A 24,985-nucleotide genomic window follows, 5' to 3' on the forward strand; every position below is an offset into this window, starting at 1 on the left:
ACTGTTGAACCTTTCTGTCCCTGGCTTATTTGCAAAGGCCCTGGCCAATGTCAACATTGGGAGCCTCATCTGCACCACAGGGGCTGATGGGTTTGCTCTAGCAATTGGCCCAGCCCCTTTCACCTCAGCAGCCCCAAATATCTCTCCTATTCATAGGGCAGAGAAACAGGAGCAGGATTGTGGAACTACCGAAGCTACCCAGGGACTCTTACTTCTCAATGGCCGGACTGTATGGTAATCTGGGTCCCCCATAAGTGGGTGGGCATTAAATGGGGAGGTCACTCTGACCTAGAAATGACAGAAATTGTGCTGCACTTCCCATATCCTTACCCCTTTGCTAAACAGAACATAAGCTTGGAGGTAGGTGGTAGATTGGGGGTTCCCTGAATCTTGGGCTCCCTGCAGACTATAACCTTCAAAGACATGGTCTGCATGTTTTGGGGTTCTCCCTTTTTCCAGGGTGCTCAGCTCCTGACATGCATAGCCTCCGACTCATCCTGATGTCAATCCAGCTGCTTTGCTATCTCCTGCTGTGTCCTGTGGATGCCACTTCACACGGAGAGGCAACCAGTGTCTCTACGGTGCTCCCTCCCTCGAAGTTGGGATACCAGATGCAGACCTCAGACAAGCCCTTGTCCTGCCAGATGCTGCTCCCCAAGTCCCTGCCTGGCTTCACTTACATGCCCCCTGTCTCCAAATTCCTGGTAGGCCTGGCTCTAAGGAATGCTCTGGAGGCAGCTGGCTGCCAGGCTGAGGTCTGGGCTCTTCAGCTTCAGCTTTACCGATTAGGAGGTGTGGAGGCTACACAAGCCCTCATCCACCATCTCCAGGAGCTCCAGAAGAGTGGACACACAGACCGGGAAGTGTCTGTGGATGCCCTGTCCTCTGCTCTGCAGCTCTTAGCCTGGGAGCAGCCAGGTCCAAAGAGGGCCAAACGTTCGATTTCCAACACAGACTGCGACAATGATCAGGAACAGAGTGTCCACAATGTGGTTGACCTACTACCAGCAGTAGGCACCTACTACAACCTAGGCACAGCTTTGTATTACGCCATTAAGAACTGCTCTGACAAGGCCAAGGAACGAGGTCGAGATGGGGCCATAGATCTGGGTTATGATCTCTTGATGGCCATGGTAGGCGCGTCAGGGGGCCCAGCTGGTGCGGTGATCACGGCTGCTCTTAAGCCAGCGATGAAGGCTGGGGTTCAGCGGCTGATCCAGTATTATTATGATGAGAAAGAGGTGACCACCCCTCAGCCAGAGGTGACCACCCATCAGCCAGAGACCGGAAAGGATGCCACCACAGATATCGGTGTTGTGGAAGAAATAGCCATGTCTAATTTTGTGTCAGAAGTTGAAAGTACAACTTCTAACTGGGAGTGGCCTTTATTAAAGAACTATGGTGTCTTGGCGTACAAGAGATAGTAACAAAACAACCAATAAGTGGAAAATTCTGACAAGAGAAGTGTAGATGGATGGATGGGTGGGTGGATGGTTTGGGATACTGTCATCGCTTGCCAGTAATTTCCTTCTTGAAACTTAGATTTTTACACTCTAATGGGGCTGGCTAACTTCCACCTGAACAAGTGATTATAGAAATTAAAAAGCGTTATCATGAACCCACAGTATTTATCATTCATATCCTCAAAAATACCTTATTACCTCAGCTCTTCCCTCCCTATCCTAAGGGACGCAGGTCCCACCCTTTCTATGGAGTCCTAGGTGCCTTCACGCACCCTGGTTTCAGTTTCCTTTCCCTAGAACTCACGGTTCGGTTCGGGTAAATCAGCTGCTAGAATTCCTGGCTAAGACTTTAGTTGGGCTCCGCCCGACTAGGGGGGCGGGAGCGGGCACTAACGAGCTTCTCCCTCTCCGCCAATCACTGAAGTCGGCGGTGTGGTTTCAAGCAGCTTGTCCAGCCCAGCGCTGAACGGGGTTGTGTTTCAGCCAATGAGAGTGACACGCGGGGAGGGCGTGGCTAAGCTTTCGGTCGCCCCACCGATCCCGGAACGCCGAGCGTCCACAGCCGGGTGATCCATTCCGCCAGCCGGGTGACCCATTCCGCTGTTCGCTATCTTGGTCCGCCGGAGTCGGGGGAGGGTGGAAAACGGGTCCTTGAACCGCTTGGAGAATTGGAAGTTGCAGCGAGAGCACTGGAAGGAGCGGCACTGGACCCTCAGAAGGTACAGGCCCCGAAAGGGTGTGCGGAGCGGGGCGGAGGTGCCAGCCGGTTCCCGGGAAGGGCTGCTGCCCCGGGTGATGCCCCTGTAGACAAGGCTTCTGCTCTCTGGCTGAAGTCGAACACCCTGCAGGATGCTGCACCGCTGCACAGTTCTACTTCTCAACCCTGTCGACTTCCTTCCAAAACTCCTCCGCAACCCTTGCAGCTGCTCTATGTACCCATTATGATCCTTGTCATAAGCCAAAGCTTTAACCTCTGCTCTGCGAATCTATTTACTTATTTGTTTGCTTCCTTATTATATTTTTAAAATTTGTATGCATGTTGTGTTTATGTACTAGGTGCGTGCCTGAATTGGCCAGAAGAGGGCCGAATTTACTAGGACTGGAGTTAAGATGGTTGTGAGCAGCCATGTGGGGGCTGGGAACCGAACCCAGGTCCTCTGGAAGAGCAGCCAGTGCTCTTAACCATGGAGCCATCTCTCGAGGCCCTTTACATAATTTTTGATCCTTGCACAAATAAATAAATAAATAAGAAAGACATCCTTGATCATTATGTGTGTGTGTTTGTATAATATATATATATACACATATGTATATATATATATTATATACATATAATACATATAAACTATAGTCCTAGAGGTGAAACTGTTTGCTTAAGGTTACACACAAAGTCTAGTTTATTTCAGAAAACCTTATTCAGTGCAAAACTGATATCGGAGAGTGAAGCCAACTAGAGAAAGTACTTTGTTGCAGCCCCTATAGCCTACGTGCAGTTAGTTCACTTAGGCAGACTTTGGGTGTGAGGGTTGAGACAGGGTTTCTCTGTGTAGCCCTCCTGTCCTGGAAACTCAAAGATCCACCTGCCTCTTCCTCCCAAGAGCTGGGATTAAAGGTGTGCACCAACACCACCCGTCAAGTTTTTGTTTCTTAGAAGCAATACAGGCATATAATTTAAAGAGTCAAGTACCCGTTTGGAGCTGTAGCTCAACCAAAGCTTTCACAGAGAGTAAGGCACGAGGATCAAGGATTGCAAGAAAGCTAAAATGAAAACAAACATTTTGTTTGAAGAGAGATTGGATCAGGGCTATGGAGATGGTTCTTCAGTTAAGAGCACTGTCTGCCCTCCCAGATGTCCTGAGTTCAATTCCCAGCCATGGTGGTTCACAACCATCTATAATCCTAGAGTCCTATAGGATCCAATGCCGCTTCTGATCTGTGGGTGAACATGCAGACAAAACATCCAACATATACATAAAATAAAATTTTTAGAAGGAGAATAATTGGATCTCCTGCCCAATCTCTTCCCTTCTCCATTCCTGCCTTTAAGGAAAGAAAGTCAACGCCTGGACTCTAGGTGGCAATGTTTGCTCTGTAGTAGAATCATGTGACCTTTAAAGAACACTTGTGTTTCTTCTAAGCTTTTCAGCTCTAGGTACAATAAGAGTAAGATTTTTATTTTTTCCTTTTTATTTATTCTTCTCTCATACATCCTGACCATATCCTCCCTTTCCTTCCCTTCTCCCAGTGCCCCCACCCCATCTCTCCTCTCCTCCAGATCCCCTGCCTCTCCCCTGTCAGCAAAGAGAAGGTCTCCCAGGGGTATCACCCAAACACGACATAGCAAGATGCAGTAAGACTAGGCACAAACCTTCAGATCAAGGCTGGCCAAGGTAACCCAGGAGGAGAAGAAGGGTTCCAAGAACAGGCAAAAGAGTCAGAGACACTCCACTCCCCCCACCCACCCCACACACAAGCTAAACAATCATGACGTATTTGCAGAGCACTCATCTCAGAGTGTTGCAGGCTCCATGATTGCTGCTTCAGTTGCTGTGAGCCCCTATGAATCCTGCCTCGTTGATTCTGTGGACAGTGTTCTCATGGTGTCCTCACCCCTTCTGCCTCCTACCGTCCCTCCTCCCCCTCTTCTGCATGGTTCCTCCCCCCCCCCCCCGCCCCCTGCCAAAAAAAAAAAAGCAATTAAATGATTCCTAGTGATTATTCTGCTGTACTCAGATCAGTGTCTAGGGGCTTCCTGTGGCAGCTGGTGGGAGCAAGATGAAGTAGTTATTTATTTATGTATTTATTTCATGTATATGAGCACACTGTGGCTTTCTCCAGACACACCAGAAGAGGGTGTCAGATCCCATTCCAGATAGTTGTGAGCCACCATGTGGTTGCTGGGATTTGAACTCTGGACCTTTGGAACAGCAGTCAGTGCCCTTAACCATTGAGCCATCTCTCCAGCCCCATGATGAAGAAATTTTAATTCCCATTATAGATAAGGGACAGCATCAAGAAGGGGAAAGTGGGCGGGCACACATGGCTCTGCCTGCTTTGTGGCAGGGAAAACAGTTTTTTTTTTTTTTTTTTTAGATTTATTTATTTATTATATGTAAGTACACTGTAGCTGTCTTCAGACACTCCAGAAGAGGGCGCCAGATCTCGTTACGGATGGTTGTGAGCCATCATGTGGTTGCTGGGATTTGAACTCCAGACCTTCGGAAGAGCAGTCGGGTGCTCTTACCCACTGAGCCATCTCACCAGCCCGGAAAACAGTTTTATATGAAACTTCTGGGTCTTCACAAACTTGGCAATTCACCCAAAGACCAGGAATTTCACAGAAGTCATAAAAATGCCCCAGTCTTTTTTTTTTTTTTTTTTTTTTTTTTTTCCCTGAGACAGGGTTTCTCTGTTTAGCCCTGGCTGTCCTGGAACTCACTCTGTAGACCAGGCTGGCCCCAAACTCAGAAGTCCACCTGCCTCTGCCTCCCGAGTGCTGGGATTAAAGGAGTGTGCCACCACGCCCGGCTAAAAATGCCCCAGTCTTAAAGATTGAATAGCTCTTTGCGTGGTACTTAAGGCACCTTAAGGTATAGGTCTTTGCCTGGAGGTGGGCAGTTGGTAGGTGTCTTTCCTTATCTGCCCCTAAGGAAAGCTTCAGGGCCAACAAAAATCACTGATATTCAAGACCAACATGGCTCTTTACTGTTTAGCTTCAGCCTAGCATAAACAAATACAAACTCACAAAATCAATGGAAATTAAGTGGATGAGCTAGGTGCCATTAGTGGAAATACCATTTGTTAAGTTGGATAATATGTAGGTTAGCAACCTTTACACTTTTTTTTCCTTTGAAGCTGGGTCTTAGTCTTGGCTGACCTCAGATTCATTATGTATCTCAGGCTGCCCTCAGTGCTCCTGTTTCCAACTGCCAAGTGTTGGTATGACAGGCATGTACCACAGGACTTCTACTGATACTTTTGTGTTTCAAAGTTACTACTAAAATAAAAAGTGCCACCTGTTGCAACTATTAAATAGTATTCCCTAGGAAAACTGCAGTAAATTATAACAACAATTACTTTTTGGAGAGAAAGGAAAAAGACCAAGATTGGGAGTAGGGGCAATATAAACTAATATTCTTACATCTTTAAAAAATTAGTTTAGCTTTCTGCCCCTTCTTTCTCTCTCTTTTCTCCCTGACCCCTTTCCTCCCTCTCATCTTTCCTCCTCTCTCCACATGTTCCTGGCTGGCCTCTTCTCTTCCCTCCTCCTTTCTCTCTCTCTCTCTCTCTTCCTTCTCAACTCCCCCTTCCCATTCCCTAAATATATTATTCTAACCAGGCGTAGTGGCGCACGCCTTTAATTCCAGCACTTGGGAGACAGAAGCAGGTGGATTTCTGAGTTCGAGACCAGCCTGATATACAAAGTGAGTTCCAGGACAGCCAGGGCTACACAGAGAAACCCTGTCTCAAAAAATAAATAAATAAATAAATCTATACTAATACTAATATATATATATATATATATATATATATACACACACACACACATACACACACACACACACACACACACACACATATATATATAAATAATAGCTGGGCAGTAGAGGCACACGCCTTTAATCCTAGCACCTGGGAGGCAGAGGTAGGCAGTTCTCTGAATTTAAAGCCAGCCTGCCATAGACTTGTAGGACAGCCAGGGCTACAGAGAGGAACCCTGTTTCAAAGACAGAACAAGAAAAATTATTTTATGTGTATGTATATGTCTTAGTTGAAGTAGAACTTTCTGGATATATCACGTGGTACACACTCAAACTCGTTTTTTGGTGCGTCTGCATCACCTGACATATCCAGAAATGTCTACTTCACTTTATTAGGGTTTTTGTTGCTGTGAAGAGATACCATGACCACAGCAATCATGACCACAGCAACTCTAATAAAGGAAAAATATTTAATTGGGTTTGGTCTACAGTTTCAGAGATTTTTGTCTATTATCATCATGGTGGGTAACAGGGCAGTGTACAGGCAGACATGGTGCTGAGAAGGAGAGTTACATCTTGATCCAAAGGCAGTGGGAGACTGCCACCTTGGGCAGAGCCTGAGCATATAAGACCTCAAAGCCTGCTCCCACAGTGACACACTTCCTCCAGCAAGGCAAAACCTACTCCAAGGCCACACCTCCTAATAGTGCCACTCCCTATAGGCTGATGGGGGCCAATTACGTTCAAACTACCTCGGTGTGCGTTTTGCCTACGAGTATATAGGTACACCACTTAAATGCCTGATGGCCTCAGAGGTCAGAAGAGGATACAAGGGGCTGGTGAGATGGCTCAGTGGGTAAGAGCACCCGACTGCTCTTCCTGAAGGTTCGAAGTTCAAATCCCAGCAATCACATGGTGGCTCACAACCATCTGTAATGAGATCTGACTCCCTCTTCTGGAGTGTCTGAAGACAGCTACAGTGTACTTACATATAATAAATAAATAAATCAAAAAAAAAAAAAAAAGAAGTGTTTAAAGAAGAGGATACAAATCCCTTGGGACTGGAGTGTAAATAGTTGTGAGTCACCATGTGAGCCCTAGGAGTCAAATCTGGTCCTCTAGAACAAGTGCTCTTAAACACTGAGCCAACTCTCCAGACCCTTTTATCTATCTTTTAACTGTATAATTGAAACATTTTAAATAAGAACAAAAATCATAGGGCTGGAGAGATGGCTCAGCGGTTAAGAACACTGGCTGCTCTTCCAGAGGTCCTAAGTTCAATTCCCAGCAACCACATGGTGGCTCACAACCATCTGTAATGGGATCAGATGTCCTCTTCTGGTGTGTCTGAAGAGAGCTACACTATTCTCGTGTGTGTGTGTGTGTGTGTGTGTGTGTGTGTGTGTGTGTGTGTGTGTGTCTTAAAATAAGCAGCCAGGCGGTGGCGGCGCATGCCTTTAGTCCCAGCACTTGAGAGGCAGAGGCAAGTCGATTTCTGAGTTCGAGGCCAGCCTGGTCTACAGAGTGAGTTCCAGGACAGCCAGGGCTACACAGAGAAACCCTGTCTCAAAAAACCAAAAAAAAAAAAAAAAAAAGCAAAAATCACACACCCCAACTTGGTGTCTCATGACTAATTCCCAGCATTTAGGAGGCTGAGGTAGAATCACTTTGACTTCCAGTCTAGCTGGATTACTGAGACCCTGAATTTGTTTGTGTTTGTGTGTGTGTATTTTAAAGGTTCATTTATTTATTTCATGTACATGAGTACTCTGTCGCTGTTCAGACACACAGATCCCATTACAGATGGTTGTGAGCCACCATGTTCTTGCTGGGAATTGAACTCAGGACCTCTGGAAGAGCAGTCAGTGCTCTTAACCTCTGAGCCATCTCTCCAGCCCTAGTTTGTGTGTTTTATAAACCAAACAATAAATAAATAAATCATTAGACTATGGATGATTTGGTTCAATAAAAATGACCAGCAGAGAACGGGTGCCTTTTCCATTCAGAGTCCAAATGGCGCAGTGGGAGATGTTGCAGAACCTTGACAGCCTGTTCCTGGACCAGTTACACCAGGTCTACTCACAGAGCATCCTGCCAATGGACGTTCGACAGCATTTGGCTACCTGGATTGAAGACCAGAACTGGTGAGGGCTTGGGGGTTCAGGTGGCTCCTCCTAAGCACACAGGGTCTCAGAGACATCCTGGGAGGGGTTTGAGATCTCAGAGCAGCGGGTAGTTCACAGAGCTCTTGTCACGCCCGGTCCTCAGGAGGGAAGCTGCGCTGGGCAGTGATGACGCCAAGGCCAACATGCTATACTTCAGCATCCTGGACCAACTGAACCAGTGGGACCACTACAGCTCAGACTCCAATCACTTTTTATTACAGCATAACTTGCGAAAATTCAGCCGGGATATTCAGGTACTTGGAAGAGCCGGGAATAGTGGCATGCAGCTGGCCTTTAAGTATAGGGTAAGAGCTGGGGTACAGAGTCTGGACGTGGAGTGTCCCTAGCAGAGTAAAGGACTGAATTTAGATTCAGGGACTGTGAAGGAGGAAAATACTAAAGACACTGAAGGCAGGGTCTGGATTGGCAGGTCACTAAGGTAGTTAAATGGGAGCTTGCCTCTGTTTTTCCTACTTAGACCTTTCCCAATGGCCCTACCCAGTTGGCTGAGATGATCTTTAATCTTCTTCTGGAAGAGCAAAGGATTCTGAATCAGGCTCAAAGAGCTCAAGAGGTAAGGTTAGTGTGATGTTGACATTCAAAAGCCCCTGGGACAGCAAGGTGCCTGGAGGAGAGTCAGGGAGCTTGTCTCAGACCAGGATCTCCTCCACCCTCTGCGGTAAAATTTCAGGCCCTGATTTTAAGGATGAAAACTCTAGAGTTCATGTGGGAGTGAGGGGATGTAGCCCACACCGTTAATCCTAGCATTCTGGGCTGCAGAGGCAGGTGGATCTCTGTGAGTTTGAGCCCTGCTTGGTCTATGTAGTGAGTTCCAGAACATCCAGAACATACATAGAGAAACCCTGTCTTGAAAACAAACAAACAAACAAATAAACAAAACCACACAATAACAAAAAAACAAACAAAAAAACCCAAAACCTGACAAACAAAAAAACAAGTCAGAGTTCAAACACACTCGGAACCTCTTACCTCATTCAGGTGCAGCCCCCACCAGCCCCCGAAGCAGTTGTGGAGAGCCAGCAGCTTGAGATTGAAAATCGAATCCAGGGTTTACATGTGGACATTGAGGTTGGCGGGTGTGGCAAGTGCTGGGTGGGGAGGACTCGGTTTTCCTGCCCTCAGAAGCAGCCTCACTGGGGTCCCATCTCCTCTACAGTTCTTGGTGAGATCCATCAGGCAGCTGAAGGACGAACAGGATGTCTTCAGCTTCAGATACACAGTTTTCAGTCTGAGTAGGTCCTCTCAATGTGGGAGGAGGACAGGGGCCATTTTTGGGGTCTAGGGGAAGGACGGACAACAGAAGCTAAATGATCCAGAGAGCAGTGGTCACATATGGCCGGTGGTAGTACAGCATCAGAGGTGTCGGGTGTGTTGTGGAGGGTGGACCTGAAGAATAGTTAGCAAATGACGGGGGGGGGGGGGGGGGGGTACTGTGTAGAAAACTGCCTTAGCAGATTGAGTGGGCTTCTGGTCTGTCCAAAATTTGCCTGTGGGATTCCATGTACCTGTACTTTATCTGGTTCTCCCTTCCTCCCCATCCAACATTTTCGGTTTCTGAGACCCTGAGGCAGAAAAGAGCAGAAGGACCCTGTGGTCCCAGTTTTGGTCTTGCCTTTCAGAGAAGACGTCGTCTTCAGACCCCCATCAGAGCCAACAGGCGCAGCTTGTGCAGGCAACAGCCAACAAAGTCGACAGAATGAGAAAGGTGGGGGCAGGGCACAGAGGGGGCAGTGGGGAGCTGGGGGGAGGGGGGAGAGGGCAGTAGGAAACTGGGAGCCAGGACAGGGAGGGTCTGAGGGCAGCAGTGGGAGGTCATGGATGGGGGGCGCAGCAGGGAACTATGGGAGAGGGGGATGGGGGCAGCAGGAAACTGGGAGACACCAGAGGGGGTTCAGGGCACAGCAGGGAACCGGGGGGGGGGCAGCAGAGGGGGGTCATGGGGGCAGCTGGATGACAGGAGTGGTATGAGATACTTAGCCCTCAGGAGCTCTCTTTCCTAGGAGGTGCTGGACATCTCCAAAGGACTGGTTGGCCGATTAACCACCCTGGTCGACCTATTGCTGCCCAAGCTGGACGAGTGGAAGGTGCAGCAGCAGAAGTCCTGCATTGGAGCCCCGCCCCCCGAGCTGCAGCTGGAACAGCTGGAACAGTGGTAAGAGGAAAAGATAGATGTGTTCTTCCTAAACTCACGCACAGCGTTCCTCCCGTGCACACAAGTCCCAGATTTGGTTGTCAGCCCAGAAGGAGAATGGAAAGGCAGGAAGGGGAAGGGAAACAGCTGCAAGGACACTTCGGTCTCTTCTGCCATTCTCTGGTTTGACTGACCGTGCTCTGTTTATCCATCGTCGTCTCAACCAAGGGAGGCCCGAGTCCAGCCTTTGCTTCGGTAAAGAAGCAATGGAAAGAAGTTTGCTTTTGAGACAAGGTCTCAGTATGTAGCTTTGGATAGCCTGGAACTCACTGTGTTGACCAGGCTGGCTTTGAACTTGACCAGTTCTCCAGCCTCTGCCTCCCCAGTGTTGTGATTAAAGGCATGGGCTACACCACACACACTTCATAAAATAAATCCTTAAGAAAGCAAATGGGTTATTATAAAACGTACATTGAAATGCTTCTTGCTGGTTGATTTCTATTTACAGTGGGGTTTGCCGCATGTGTGATGGTATTGGATCCCCTGGAACTAAAGATCCAAGGTGACGGTTGTGAGCCACCATGGGGGTGCTGGGAACTGAATCCAGGTCCTCTTACAGAGCAGCTGGTGCTCTTAACCACTGAGCCATCTCTCCAGACACCATTTCTTTAAATTTCCTACTACTGCGTGTGTCTGTCTGTTTGATGGGGAGAGCGCACGTGTGTGTGTGTGTGTGTGTGTGTGGTGTGTGTAGAGCTCAGAGGAGAACTCTAGAGCTGCTGTCATTATATGGGTCCAGGGACACAACCCCAGGTGGCCAAGCTTTCGTTTTTTTCCTTTTTTTTTTTTAAAGATTTATTTATTTATTTTATGTATGTGAGTACACTGTAGCTGTACAGATGGTTGTAAGCCTTCATGTGGTTGTTTGGGATTTAATTTTTTAGGATCTTTGTTCCCTCTGGTCAATACCGCTCACTCAGTCCCTACTTGCTTCGGCCCAAAGATTTATTTATTATTATACATAAGTACACTGTAGCTGTCTTCAGAGGCACCAGAAGAAGGTGTCAGATCTCATTACAGATGGTTGTGAGCCACCATGTGGTGGCTGGGATTTGAACTCAGGACCTTTGGAAGAGCAGTCGGTGCTCTTACCCGCTGAGCCATCTCACCAGCCCATGGGCTAGTTTTCTTGAGTACTTTTATCCACTGTGCCATGTCTCAGGTATCCAGCACATTTTCTGAGGCTTTACAAAAGATGGTTCTGAGCTGAATGTGGTGTTGGAATCTAGGAATCCAGGTCCTAGGGAAACAAACACATGAGAACCAAAAGCTAGGTATATAGTATATAGTTGGACCCTGCCTTGAACACACACACACACACACACAAACACACACACACACACACACCAGGGTCTGAGGAAATGGCTCCATCAGGAACATGCTTGCTATGCAAGCATAGGGCCTGAGTTCAATCCCCAGCAGTCACTTAAAAGCTAGGCACAATACCAGGTATGCATAGCCCCAGCCCCAGGTGGGCAGATAGGCAGATACCAGGGTTTGCTGGCCAGCTGCTTAAGCAAAATGCTGAGGTCCAGGTTCAGTGAGAGAGATTGTCTCGAAAGAGATGAAGAGGAGGAATAGATGAAGAGACTCAATTCTAGGCTCTACTCACACATGCCCGGCCACATGCCCCTGCACGCACATGTGCGCACACTTTACAAAATAGAATTAAATATCATTATGTTGATAAAACTTGTGTATCAAAGTGGTTTTATGTTTAATCTTTTGGAGTAAATATTGTTTTGAGTGCTCTGCCATATGCTTCCTGGATTCTGTTTGTTTGTGGCAGGGGTCTCTTGTGTCCCAGGCTGACCTTGAACTCAGTCTATAGCTGAAAATGAATGAGTCTTCTTGCTTTCGCCTCCTCAGAGTTTGAATTTCCGGTGTATAATCCCTGTGCCTAGTTGATGCAGTGTTGGAGATCAGATCTAGGAATTTGTACCTGTTCTACCAAAGGAGCTACATCAATAACCTTGCGTTTACTTTTACTTATTTTTAAGACTGGATCACAGTAAATAACCCAGGCTAGCCTTGAACTCACAACACTCCTACTTCAACCTTGAGAGTCTGGGGATCACAAGGATGAAATCACACACCTGGCTCCGAGCTCTTTTTAGCTCAAGTCAGTTTCCAACTCTCTACACTATTAAAGAGAGGACACTCAAGAGCCTCAGTGGGGCCCCAGAAAACTTACACATTCTCTCTCCCTGGACTCTGTTACCCAGGTTGACGGCTGGAGCAAAGTTCTTGTTCCACCTTCGGCAGCTACTGAAGCAGCTGAAGGAGATGAGTCACATGCTTCGGTATAAGGGTGACATGTTTGGCCAAGGGGTGGACCTGCAGAATGCCCAAGTCATGGAGTTACTTCAGCGTCTGCTCCAAAGGTCTGTAGTGGCCCTGGGTGGCCTCTGTGGAGGAGAAACAAGGAAGAAACACGAGGAGATGGTTGTTACAGATGCAGCTGTTACCTTCTCTCCATACCTCTTTCCTTAGGTCCTTTGTAGTAGAAACCCAGCCCTGCATGCCCCAGACTCTCCACCGACCCCTCATCCTGAAGACTGGGAACAAGTTCACCGTCCGAACAAGGTTGTGTATGCCAGCTCCTACCTCGTTTCCCCTCCGCTCTTCTGAGCGTGCAGATCCTGTCCCTCGTGAAGACTTACTTTACCCCCCTCCAGTTCACCTTCTCCTCCCAACCCCCCCTTTTTTTCTACACCTCTCTGGCTGTATCGAAATTTGAGATTGACCTCTGTATCCAATCATCTGTCGTCGTTCCTCCCCCCCACCCCCAGACTTCTGGTGAGACTCCAGGAAGGCAGCGAATCACTCAAAGCAGAAGTCTCTGTCGACAGGTGAGCTGAGGCAGCTGAAGGATGTGAATAAAACAGCCAACAGGCACAGGCTGGAGGCACAGGTACCCACTTCACGGCAGGATCCCCAGGCTGCCTTCTGTCCATCCGTCCCACGTCCCGCACCCTGAGCCCGTGCCACGTCCCAAGTGCCGTGTCCCAGGTGCCGTGTCCCAGGCTAGTTTCATTGTCCTGCAGCGCCACCAGCCAGGTGTGGCCAGTACATTGGACAAACACAGACACAACTCAGAGATTCCGTGTCTTTTGCTTGCGCCAGGCCATGCCATGTCGCTGTGAGCTCAAAAGGCAGTGTGAGCCTAGGTCTCTCTGACTACCAAGACCAAATTCCCGACTACTTTTACCTCCCAGTGACTTTTTTTTTCTCTTTCTTTTCAGGAATTCAGACTTACCAGGGTAAGTGCCTGATAAGGACATGTACATGTGTTTATGACCTGCACAAACACACGTGGGGGTTCAAGGGAGGAAGGGGACTTGGGGGGGGCACATGGACAAAAGGAGAGGGGGAAGTCTGAAGTGAAGTGGAATTTTGGTTTACTGCTAAGTTGTATTTATTTTAATTTTTTTTTACAGTTTGCTTAGAAAAAGAGTGCGTATGTGTGTGTGTGTATGTATATACACACACACACATACATAATCAAGAGAGAAAAATATGAAAGTATGTGTAAACCAGAGGACAACTAGTAGGCATGCTCTCTCCTTCCACCATGGAGTTCTGGGAATCGAACTCATGTCTTCAAACTTGTCCGCAAGCCCATTTACTTGCTGAGTCAACCCACTATCCCTTTCCTGCTGTTTTTAAAAACTAACTCTGAGCAAGCCATGGTGGAACACACCAGAACTTTCAGTACTTCAGAGCAAAGGGGCAAGAGAAATGTAGGGAAATACAAGGCCAGCCTGGGCTACACAAAGAAATAAGGAAAGAAAGAGAGAGAAACGAAGACACTAACACTGCTCTTTGTCTCCACATATTTTCTCCCTGGAACAGCTTCCGGAAGTTCAACATTCTGACCTCAAACCAAAAAACCTTGACCCCGGAGGAGGGCCAGAGACAGGGCTTAATTTGGGACTTCGGCTTCTTGGTAAGAAGGGTAAGAATTGGAGTCTAAGCCGGGCGTGGTGGCGCACGCCTTTAATCCCAGCACTTGGGAGGCAGAGGCAGGCGGATTTCTGAGTTTGAGGCCAGCCCGGTCTACAGAGTGATTTCCAGGACAGCCAGGGCTACACAGAGAAACCCTGTCTCGAAAAACCAAAACCAAAACTAAAACAAAACAAAAACAAACAAACTAAAAAAAAATTGGAGTCTAATCCGGAGGAGCAGGAGCTGGGGCATTTCCAGGCCTTGGCCTCTGGGTCCCTTCCCTGACGTTGTGTTTCCTGAATTCGCAGACTCTGGTGGAGCAACGCGCTGTGGGTGCAGGAAAGGGCAACAAGGTAAGGCTGGCGGGTCACTGGAGCGGTGAGCTGAGGCCAGGGACTCAACAGGCTCTGATCACTGTGACCCCTCAGGGGCCGCTGGCAGTGACAGAGGAGTTACATGTCATCAGCTTCGTGGTTGAGTACGTGTACCAGGGTCTGAAGATGAAGCTGCAGGTGAGTGACGGGAAGCGGGGAGCGAGAGAGGCAGCAGATTTAGAGGAAGGGTCAAGGAGGGCACCAACAGAAGCGTCCTGGAGTGGGTGTCCTTGCCCACGCACGGACGCAGATGCCTGCAGTTATAAACATCCCGTTCTCCACCATAACTCCGGTCTTCCTCCCAGACGGACACTCTCCCTGTTGTGATTATTTCTAACATGAACCAACTCTCCATTGCCTGGGCCTCCATTCTCTGGTTCAACATGCTCAGCCCAAATCCCAAGGTAGGAGGAGGAGGAGGCGGCAGCAGCGGAGGCGGCGAGCGGGTGAGGGGCAGAGGTCGCAGGAAGGGCTGCTTCTGAGCCGGCTCACCTGAACCCTGCAGAACCAGCAGTTCTTCTGCCAAGCTCCGAAAGCCCCCTGGAGTTTGCTGGGACCTGTGCTCAGCTGGCAGTTCTCCTCTTACGTTGGCCGAGGCCTCGATTCTGAGCAGCTGGGCATGCTGAGAACCAAGCTGTTTGGTACGGTTTTTCTTTTTGGTCATTCCCTAGCCTTGGCTTGCCCCTACCAGAGTCCTCTGCCTGGCCTTGGCCTCCTTCAGTCATCCGTCTGTGACTCTGATCCACAGGAAAGAGCTGCAAGATGGAGGATGCGCTGTTGTCCTGGGTAGACTTTTGCAAGGTAACACCCTGCAGCCTGTGTCCCGCTAGTCCCCGGTCCAAACACTGGGCACACCTCTTCCCTTCCCCCCACCACGGGCAGCTCCACATCCCTTCCTGCCTCTCTGTTCCTCCTTCAGCGAGAGAGCCCCCCTGGTAAGATCCCTTTCTGGACCTGGCTGGACAAAATTCTGGAGCTGGTGCACGACCACCTGAAGGATCTCTGGAAGGATGGGTAAGGCCTGGCGTCGATTTCCTTAACTGAGCTCAGGACTGCACTTTGGGCGCCCCCTGGTGGCACAAGGGAAAGAAAAAAAACCAACAACAAAAAAACAAAAACAAAAACCCAACCCAATACGGTGCAAGTCCCCATTAGTAATAGCAGTTGTGGTCTGAATTTGTCAAGCATCCACTGTGTTGCAGAGCCTGGAGCCTGCAGGGTGCTTCTGTTCGCGCAACCCCTCTGACCACACTGAGTGGCGGAGTACTTCCACCTTCAGTTCCATGAGGAAACACGCTTAGAGAAATTGGGAACTCCTCGATCAATGGACAGAGTTGTGGGGGCGGGGTGGGGGGCACGAGTGGAGGCGCGGAGGTGTGTCAGTATGTCTCTATTATGTGGCTCTGGCTGACAGTCCTGGATCTTGCTGTGTAGACCACATTTGTCTGTCTACGCTTTCCTCTGCCTCCCAAGCGCTGGGATTAAAGGCATTCACTCCTATGCCCAACCCTATTATATTTTTATGTATTTATTTTGTGTGTCTGTCTGTCTGTCTGTCTGTGTGTGCACGTGGGAGCGCCTGCCTGCGCACACCCGAGTGCATGTGGAGGTCAGAGTATAGCTTACAGGGGTCGGTTCTCTCCTTCCACCATGTGGGTCCTAGAGATTGAACTCAGGCAACCAGGCTGGCGTGAGGTACCTTTCGCTGCAGAGCCATCTCCTCACCCCTCACCTGGGTGCTCTCCTCAGTCTGTCTACTCTGCTCCAGGCGCATCATGGGCTTTGTGAGCCGCAACCAGGAACGCAGACTGCTGAAGAAGATGTTGTCTGGCACCTTCCTACTGCGCTTCAGTGAAACTTCTGAAGGGGGCATTACTTGTTCTTGGGTGGAGCACCAGGATGACGGTCAGCACCCTCCCCCGTACCATTCCTGCAGTCTGCTTTCTGCCAGGCACCCCATACGGACCCTCCCACCCTGACCCTAGGTCCGCTCTTGGAGTGGGGGTGGTGTCTGTTTGGGGTCGGTGTCTGTTTGGTCTGGGAACCCCGGGCCTAGTCTCACTCACTTCATGTTACCACACTATGTCCTTCAGATAAAGTCGAAATCTACTCAGTGCAGCCCTACACCAAGGAAGTGTTACAGTCACTCCCACTGACAGAGATCATCCGCCACTACCAGGTTCTTGCCGAAGAGAACATCCCCGAGAACCCACTCCGCTTCCTCTATCCCCGAATCCCTCGGGACGAAGCTTTTGGGTGTTACTACCAGGAAAAAGGTTGGGGTCTTTAACATACATCCTTCCTAGAATGAAAGTGTTGTCAGATATTGATAGATTCGGCTCCCTCCCTTCACACGCAGGACAGGGCTATACAGAGTGTGCAGTAAGGAGGTAACCTTGTCAGGACCGTCTTGCAATAGGGGAGCGCTGACCTGTGTGACCAGCAAATTGATCTCTCCCATCTCCTGTCTGTCTCCCCACAGTTAATTTTGAAGAACAGAGGAAATATTTGAAACATAAACTCATTGTGATCTCTAACAGGTGAGACACAAACCCTTCACTGGGAGTTCTCTGGCTGACAGTGCTTCCAGCTGCCTAATTCCAGTTGCTCCCCACTCCTCTCCCCCCTCCCTAACTCACCAACCTCTGGTGTTTCCCCCTTTGAGCTGCTCCTCTCTCATGGCTTCCTGCTGCCATCTGTCTTTCCACTGTCTCCCTTATAGTAATGATCACAACCGTTCCTGTTAACGGGACCTTTCCTGATGACAGTAATAGATTTTCTGAAAAAAAAAAAATTTTTTTTGTTCGGTCCTTTAGAGGACCCACTGGGGTAGGTAACAGCAATGGTGGTCATGTGAGTGTCTTTTAAGTTACACGGCTTGGTCAGATCAGTCAACCAGTCAATCAGTTGGTCGACTTCTTTTCTTGTGGTTGTTCTGTTTGAGACAGAGCTATTGGCCTGGAACAGGATATGTAGATCAGGCTGGCCTTGAACTCACCTAGTCTCCCTGCCTCTGCCTCTCAGGTGCTAGAGGTAAGGCACTTGCCACCAGTGCCCGGCTTATTTTTCAATTTACGTGTGTGCACGTTTTGCCTGCATGTATGTACGTGTACCACTTTTGTGTCTGGTGGCAGTGGAGGACAGAAGAAGGTGTCAGAATCCCTGGTCCTGGGATTACAGAAGTCTGGGGGCTGCCATGTGGGTGCTGGGATTCAAACCTGGGACCTTGAAAGAGCATCAGTACTGCTCTTAACCGCTGACCCACCTTTGTTGCTTACTCCTTTGTTTGATGCAAAGTCTCATGTCGCTGAGGCTGGTCTTCCTCAGCCTCCCCAAGTGCTGGGCTTACACCCCCATTTCTTTTTTTCTGTCCTTCATTTGTTTGTTTTCTGAAATAGGATCACACTCGGAAGAAGCCCAGGCTTGTCTGGAGTTCATTATGTAGCTATCCCTCACTAGCCTTGAATATGTGACAGGCTTCCTGCCCTGGCCTTCTGAGTGCTAGAATTGTTATAGGAGTAAGCTTGCTCCGCCTGGGATTGGGATTCATTTAATTAGCTATTCTAACGGTGACACAGTACCCCACTGTGGGTTTGCATTTTCCCGATAATAAGTTAAACGCCTGTTTTTCATACCATTTGCCATGTGTGTATCCTCCTTTTGAGGAATGTCTGTGCAGGTCTTCAACCCAAGCCAGGGGTGGCAACATGGGCCTGTAATCCAGCACACGAGAAAATGAGGCAGGAGGATTGAGCATTTGAGACCAGGCTGGGTTACATTAATGAGACCCTGTCTCAAAGAAAAACAGTAGCTCTTTGAGCCATTTGTAAATAAGATTATTTGCTTTTTGAAGATATATTCACTTTTACCGATATGTGGGAGGGCTTTGGCTTCCGTGCCTGTGCACCACATGCCTTGAGTGCCCTCAGGGGCCAGAAGTAGTGGTCACCAGATCCCCTGGAACTGGAGTTACAGAAGATGTGAGCCTCCATGCAGGTTCTGGGAACCAAACCCCAGTCCTCTGCAAAAGCAGCCAGTGCTCTTGACCACTGAGCCATTTCTCCAGCCACTTATTTCCCTTTTTACTGTTGAGGGTTTTCTAGTTCCTTATAGCTCCTGGATATTAAGTCTTGGTTGAGTGAATAGTTTAGAAGTGTTACTTCCCACATGCAAGTTGCCTGTTAACTCAGGTGATTGTTGCTTTTGCTGTGAACTTTCTTAGTTTGACTTAATTGCAGTTGATCTGGTTTCTGCTTTTATTTTGTATGCTTTCAGGGCTAAGTTATTGTCTATAGCACAGTTGCAAGGTTTTCCCTTTGAGATTTATTTTATTGTAATAATACATATGTGTCTGTGTGTGGTATGTAGAAGAGGACTTCCCATCTCCAGGGTCTGCAGTTATAGGCAGTTGTGAGCTGTCCCATGTCGGTGCTGGAAATTGAACTTAGGACCTCTGCAAGAGCAGAATTCTCTGCAAGGTTTTCTTTTAGAATTTTATTTTTTAAGTTGTCTTTTTTTTTCCCCTAGACATTCTTTTAGAATTTTATTTTTTAAGTTGTCTTTTTTTTCCCTAGACAGGGTTTCTCTGTGTAGCCCTGGCTGTCCTGGAACTCACATTGTAGACCAGGCTGGCCTCAAACTCAGAAATCCGCCTGCCTCTGCCTCCCAAGTGCTGGGATTAAAGGCCTACGCCACCACACCTGGCTGGTAGATATCTTTTTTTAAAAGATTTATTTGTTTTATTTTTATGAATACAGAGTTGCTCTCTTCAGACACACCAGAAGAGGGCATCAGATCCCATTATAGATGGTTGTGAGCCACCATGTGGTTGCTGGGAATTGAACTCAGGATCTCTGGAAGAGCAGACAGTCCTCTTAATGGCTGAGCCATCTCTCCAGCCCTCTTTTAGAATTTTATAATTTCAAGGTTGTTTTGTTTTGTTTTGTTGGTTTTTTTCTGAGACAGGGTTTCTCTGTGTATCCCTGGCTGTCCTGGAACTCACTCTGTAGACCAGGCTGGCCTCGAACTCAGAAATCTGCCTGCCTGTGCCACCACTGCCTGGCTAATTTCAAGTTTTATGTTTAGGTCTTTGATCTCTTTTGGGTAGGTTTTCTTTTTTTCTTTAAGAGTTTTTGTTTGTTTCTTTGGTTTTTTTCTTCAAGGCAGAGACAGGGTTTCTCTATGTAGCCCTGGCTGCCTTGGAACTTGATCTGTAGACCAGGCTGGTCTCTAACCCACAGAGGTCTCCCTGCCTCTGTCTCCCGGGTGCTGAGATTAAAAGTGTGTGTGACACCATGCCCTGCGTGAGAGGTATTTTTTAATTATGTATATGTGTGTGGGGGGGTGTACATAGGAGTGTAGGCACCTGTGGGACCAGTGTGTGTGTGGGGGGGTATGTACATAGGCGGGTAGGCACCCATGGGACCAGAGTCCTCTGCTCTGAGAGGACCGGGGTCCTGGAGCTGGACTTACAGGCAGTTGTGAATCTCCTTACAGGGGTGCTGGGAACTGAACATGAGTCCTCTGCACTTATGTTACGTACGTTATGCCACTCAGTGTGCACTCTCAATACCCGAGCCTTCTCTCTAGCCCCCTGTGTTGATTTTTAAGTCCTGTTTATTTCTGTACGTGTGTATGTATGTGTACACATGTGTATGCGTACCACAACCCATGTATAAAGGTCAGTGAACAATTGGCAAGAGTTGGTTCCTACTTTCTATGGTGTGGGTCTTGGGATTGGACTTGAATTGTTGGGTTTAGTAGTAGCTGCCTTTACCTCATGAGCCATTTTTCTGGCTTCATGATTTTTATATGTGGCAGATTATACATATCTAGTTTAATTCTTCTGCAGATGGATTTCCAGTATATTGAGGAAACTGTACTCTGTGTGTGTATGTGTGCGTGCGTGTGTGTGTGTGTGTGTGTGTGTGTGTGTGTGCGCGCGTGCGTGCGTGCGTGCGTGTGTGTGTGTGTGTGTGTGTGTGTGTGTGTGGTGTGTATATATTTGTCACCTTCATTAAAAAATTAGCTCTAGATTCATGGATTTATTTCTGGGTCTACATTCTGTTTCCTTGGCCCATATGTCTGATTTTATGTTGGTACCGTACTATTTTGGTTACTATATCTTAGTATTATTTTATTATGTGAGCTGTTGTTTTGAAACAGGGTCTCATATATCTCAAACACACTATATGGCTGTAGGGCTATCTTTGAATATCTGATTCTCCTGCCTCTTCCTCCCAAGGGCTGGAATGACAGACATGTGTCACCATGCCCAGCCTCCAGCTGTACTAAGGGTTTTTTGTGAGTGCATATAAAGTTTGTTCCTGGGGAGAGTGGCATTTGGTAGAAATTGCATTAAATCTATAAATCATTTTGGATGATATCTAGAATTCTGCTTTTTTTTTTTCTTTTTTCTTTTTTTTTCTTTTTTTTTTTTTTTTTTGAGACAGGGTTTCTCTGTATAGCCCTGGCTGTCCTAGAACTCATTTTGTAGACCAGGCTGGCCTTCAACTCAGAAATCCACCTGCCTATGCCTTCCGAGTGCTGGGATTAAAGGCATGTGCCACCACGCCCGGCTTAGAATTCTGCTTTTAACCATCCTCTTGCATCTATTACGTGTAGTTGTTCCCACTTATGTGACAGTCTTGGGGCTAGAGAGGCAGCTCAGCAGTTAAGAGCAGCTGGCTGTTCCTCGACTAGCACCTGGGTTCAGTACTCGGCACCCACAAGGTGGCTTACAACCACGGAACATCAGGGGATCTGACCCTCTCTTCTGGCCCCCACATGTATCAGGTATGCATGTGGTATACATACATACGCACAAGCAAAATACTTGTGCACAGAAAATGAAAACTGAAATTCAAAACCTGTAAATAATAATCTGAGATTTACCCAATCACTAAATGAGAGGATTCAAATCCTAACAAGCCTGGTTTCAAGGCCAGATGTGGCTAGTGCCTCTAATGCCAGTGCTTGGGAAGTGGAAGGCAGAAGTTCCAGTCTAGCCTTGCCTATGTAGAGATTTGAAGGCCAGCCTCTGCTACATGAGACTCTGTCTCCTAAAATCTTATGATAAAGCCCATGGTCTTTACCCCTTTGTTTCCCACCACCACCACCCCGGCAGGGAATCTCACTATGTAGACTAGTCTCAAACTCAGAGAGCTCAGCCTGCCTCCTCCTGAGTTCTGGGATTAAAGGTGTGCACAGCACACCTAGCTCCTTAACATTTTCTTAGGCTAGACATACAGCCCCCGCTTGCTCTATGGTCCTCACTTTATTTCACCCACTGAGTCTTGTCCCATTGTCTGTCCTTGTACACCTAGACAGGTGGACGAGCTGCAGCAGCCTCTGGAGCTCAAACAGGATTCAGAGTCCTTAGAAGTGAATGCAGAGCTCTTGTTAGCACACGACCAGGAGTTGCCATTGATGATGCAGACTGGGCTGGTTCTGGGCACAGAGCTGAAAGTGGACCCCATACTGAGTACAGCCCCACAAGTCCTGCTGGAGCCAGCCCCACAAGTCCTGCTGGAGCCAGCCCCACAAGTCCCGCTGGAGCCAGCCCCACAAGTCCTGCTGGAGCCAGCCCCACAAGTCCTGCTGGAGCCAGCCCCACAAGTCCTGCTGGAGCCAGCCCCACAAGTCCTGCTGGAGCCAGCCCCACAAGTCCAGCTGGAGCCAGCCCCACAAGTCCTGCTGGAGCTAGCCCCACAAGTCCTGCTGGAGCCAGCCCCACAAGTCCTGCTGGAGCTAGCCCCACAAGTCCAGCTGGAGCCAGCACACTTGCTGCAGCAGCCATCAGAGTCAGATTTGCCTGAGGACCTGCAGCAGATTAGCGTGGAGGATCTGAAAAGTAAGTGATCTCTCACCATTGCCAAAACGTGAGCCCCAAACTCCTCCTTCATCTCCTGGCGATTCCTTTTGATAGGAAATGCAAGGGCCTCCCCTGTCCTACCCTGGGCCTTCATTTCCCCAGAGTCCCTTCAGCCCCAGAAAGTTGGGAGCTTCTAACTTGTATCAGGGCCTGATGTTTCTCTCTGTGTCCTCTAGAATTAAGCAACCCGAGTACTGAATACATCACAACCAACGAAAACCCAATGTTGGCTGGCGAGAGCAGTGGAGATGAGACTTCCATACCCTACCACAGCCATTTTGATGCGGATGGACTCTTGGGATGGACTCTTGATACCTTCTGAGGACTAGGAGCTATGTTTCTGTTTTGTTCCTCCTAACTCCAACATCAAGATGTTGCTTCCGACAGTGGGGATCGGGGTCTTCTAAGCTGGTTTACATGAACTTTGGAATAAGAGGTAAAAGCCTAACATGGTTTTGAAGGTGCACCAAAGAGTCAGAACAGACACTGGCCATAATCTTTCTAGGATCCTGAGGCTACCTACCATGCTGGGAGACGCAGGGGTCTTGAGGGCTGGTCAGGACATTTGCGAGGTCCTTAGAGGGTCTGGGGCAGTGGTGTCTTTCAGGTTGGAACGACTTTAATGTTTTGATAATTGGCTAAGTTGGTGCAAAGCAGCATCGGGCCTTTGTGGGGAGTTCAGACATGAATGGAATTCTGTTCTTCCTCCTCCATTGCTACCCTGGGTCCTGTCAAACCCAGAGCCCTGCCCGTGGTAGGCAACCACGGTGGCCCTGAGCCATACCTGGGCCCTTCAGTTCTCTCTTCCAGTTACCTCAGGTGTACTCCCTTCGCTCCTGACTCCAGTTCTATAAATTTCCTTCTCTTCCTATAGAGGCTGAGCGCTGTCTGCTTCAGCCCACCATGTAAAACAGAATTCATGCTAGCAGCTCCCTTGCCATGATCAATTCCCCACCTACAAAGTAATCCTGACACTCTCATGAAGATGTGAAGCTCTGCTGCTCTAGGCCATGCCGTCTCTACCTCCCCCAGCGCTTGAGAGAATCACTCCTGGAGGTTTGAATGGTTTCTGAGCACTTGGGAATTACTCCTTATAGTACTCAGTAGAGCTGAGAGCTTGAAGAGAACTTAGCTATTTTATTATTTTATGAATAAGAGGGCATCATTTCTTTTGCACAGTGTTTTGTTAACATGAAAGGAAAAAAAAAAACCCAAAACTTCTGTTCCTTAGGAGTGACCTAGGCAAGGACCAGGTTCCTTGGGTCTCAGAACCTTGAAGGTTTATCAGACATCTTTATGCCTTAGCCATTGTTGGGGAACCCAGGAGGCAATTGCCTTGCCGCTGCTCTACGGTGTGCTTGTGGTACAACTTGTGGGAAACGAATGTGAGGACCTGCACTGTGGCCGTTCTCTAACGGCGCATCAGAACAGTCCAGGAAGGGGTTAATAATAACTGGGACAGGGGACAGCAGTGCCATGCCCAGCCTCAAAGGCGGCACGAGCCAACCAAGAACCAAGGAGGCAGACAAAGAAGATACACACAGGAGCAGAAGCTCAAGGAGCCAGAAGCAAAAGTCGTGAGAAAAAGGTGCCCGGCCAACAGGTGAAATTAAGAAATTCAGCAAAACCAAGGCACAACAGCATAGTGGGACCAAGAGAATGGCACTGCTTCTTTCTGCTCCTTTGTAAGTCCCTGGTTCTCTGCTGTACCATCTCTCACCAAGCTCTGAATAGTTAGAAAGAACTGTTGTCCTGAAGTCCTTCGTACGTCATAATAAACTTTTGTTAAAACAACAACAAAGATACTGTGAGAGTGTGCCTTCTCTAAACTCTGTTCCTGAAAGTCATTCCTTAGAGACAGAAAGGCCAGCAAGGTACAGGCATTAGGTCATCAACTGGGGCTTCTCTCAAACCCACCCCAGGACATTCCTCTTGTCATTCCTTCCTTCCCCTGTTTGACACAGCAGTTTATGTCCCTTGGACTGTCGAGGTAGAGAAGGGACAGGCATACAGCTTCATTATTACTGAGTAGGTGGCAAAGCCAAGACATAAACCTGAATCTGCCCAGGCCAGTGCCTACAATCCCAGTGTCTGGGAGGTAGAGGCAGGCTGAGGAGTTGAAGGCTCAGCATAGGGTACATACTGAGTTTCAGGACAGTCTCAGATACAAGAGTCTCTAAAATATAAAATGAACATGATCCAGGCATGGTTTAATCTTAGCACTTGAGAGGCAGAGACAGATGGATCTCTGTTAATTCTAGGCCAGCCTGGTCTACAAAGAGAGTTTCAGAACTGCTGGGGCTGTTACACAAAGAAAACCAGTCTTTAAAACAAAACAAAAATTTTAAAAAACCAAAAAACCCTGAATCTGACTGTATGCCACATGTTCACTTTTCAATTTTTGGTTTGTTTTGTTTTGACAAGATTTTTCTCTATGTAATCCTTGATGGCCTGGAACCTGTATACAGT

At 48.2% G+C, this 24,985-nt stretch overlaps 2 protein-coding genes across 2 annotated transcripts; both read left to right on the forward strand.

The window, feature by feature from the left end:
• Window positions 1–163: 163 nt before the first annotated feature.
• Window positions 164–2,715, forward strand: Apof (apolipoprotein F). Its single transcript, NM_133997.3, has 2 exons — window positions 164–234; window positions 460–2,715. Exon 2 carries the CDS (start codon window positions 477–479, stop codon window positions 1,422–1,424), a length of 948 nt encoding a protein of 315 aa, NP_598758.2. The 5' UTR covers window positions 164–234; window positions 460–476; the 3' UTR covers window positions 1,425–2,715.
• Stat2 (signal transducer and activator of transcription 2) lies at window positions 1,963–24,318 on the forward strand. The gene is made up of 24 exons (NM_019963.2): window positions 1,963–2,182; window positions 7,951–8,088; window positions 8,213–8,363; window positions 8,588–8,683; window positions 9,109–9,198; window positions 9,287–9,362; window positions 9,750–9,835; window positions 10,131–10,282; window positions 12,547–12,705; window positions 12,815–12,907; window positions 13,114–13,173; window positions 13,567–13,584; window positions 14,177–14,270; window positions 14,578–14,622; window positions 14,698–14,781; window positions 14,949–15,047; window positions 15,149–15,284; window positions 15,392–15,444; window positions 15,563–15,657; window positions 16,412–16,548; window positions 16,737–16,919; window positions 17,126–17,183; window positions 21,969–22,495; window positions 22,693–24,318. Exons 2-24 carry the CDS (start codon window positions 7,958–7,960, stop codon window positions 22,836–22,838), a joined length of 2,769 nt encoding a protein of 922 aa, NP_064347.1. The 5' UTR covers window positions 1,963–2,182; window positions 7,951–7,957; the 3' UTR covers window positions 22,839–24,318.
• Window positions 24,319–24,985: the final 667 nt, after the last annotated feature.

This window comes from Mus musculus, chromosome 10 (genome assembly GCF_000001635.26).
Source record: "Mus musculus strain C57BL/6J chromosome 10, GRCm38.p6 C57BL/6J".
NCBI classification, from domain to species: domain Eukaryota; kingdom Metazoa; phylum Chordata; class Mammalia; order Rodentia; family Muridae; genus Mus; species Mus musculus.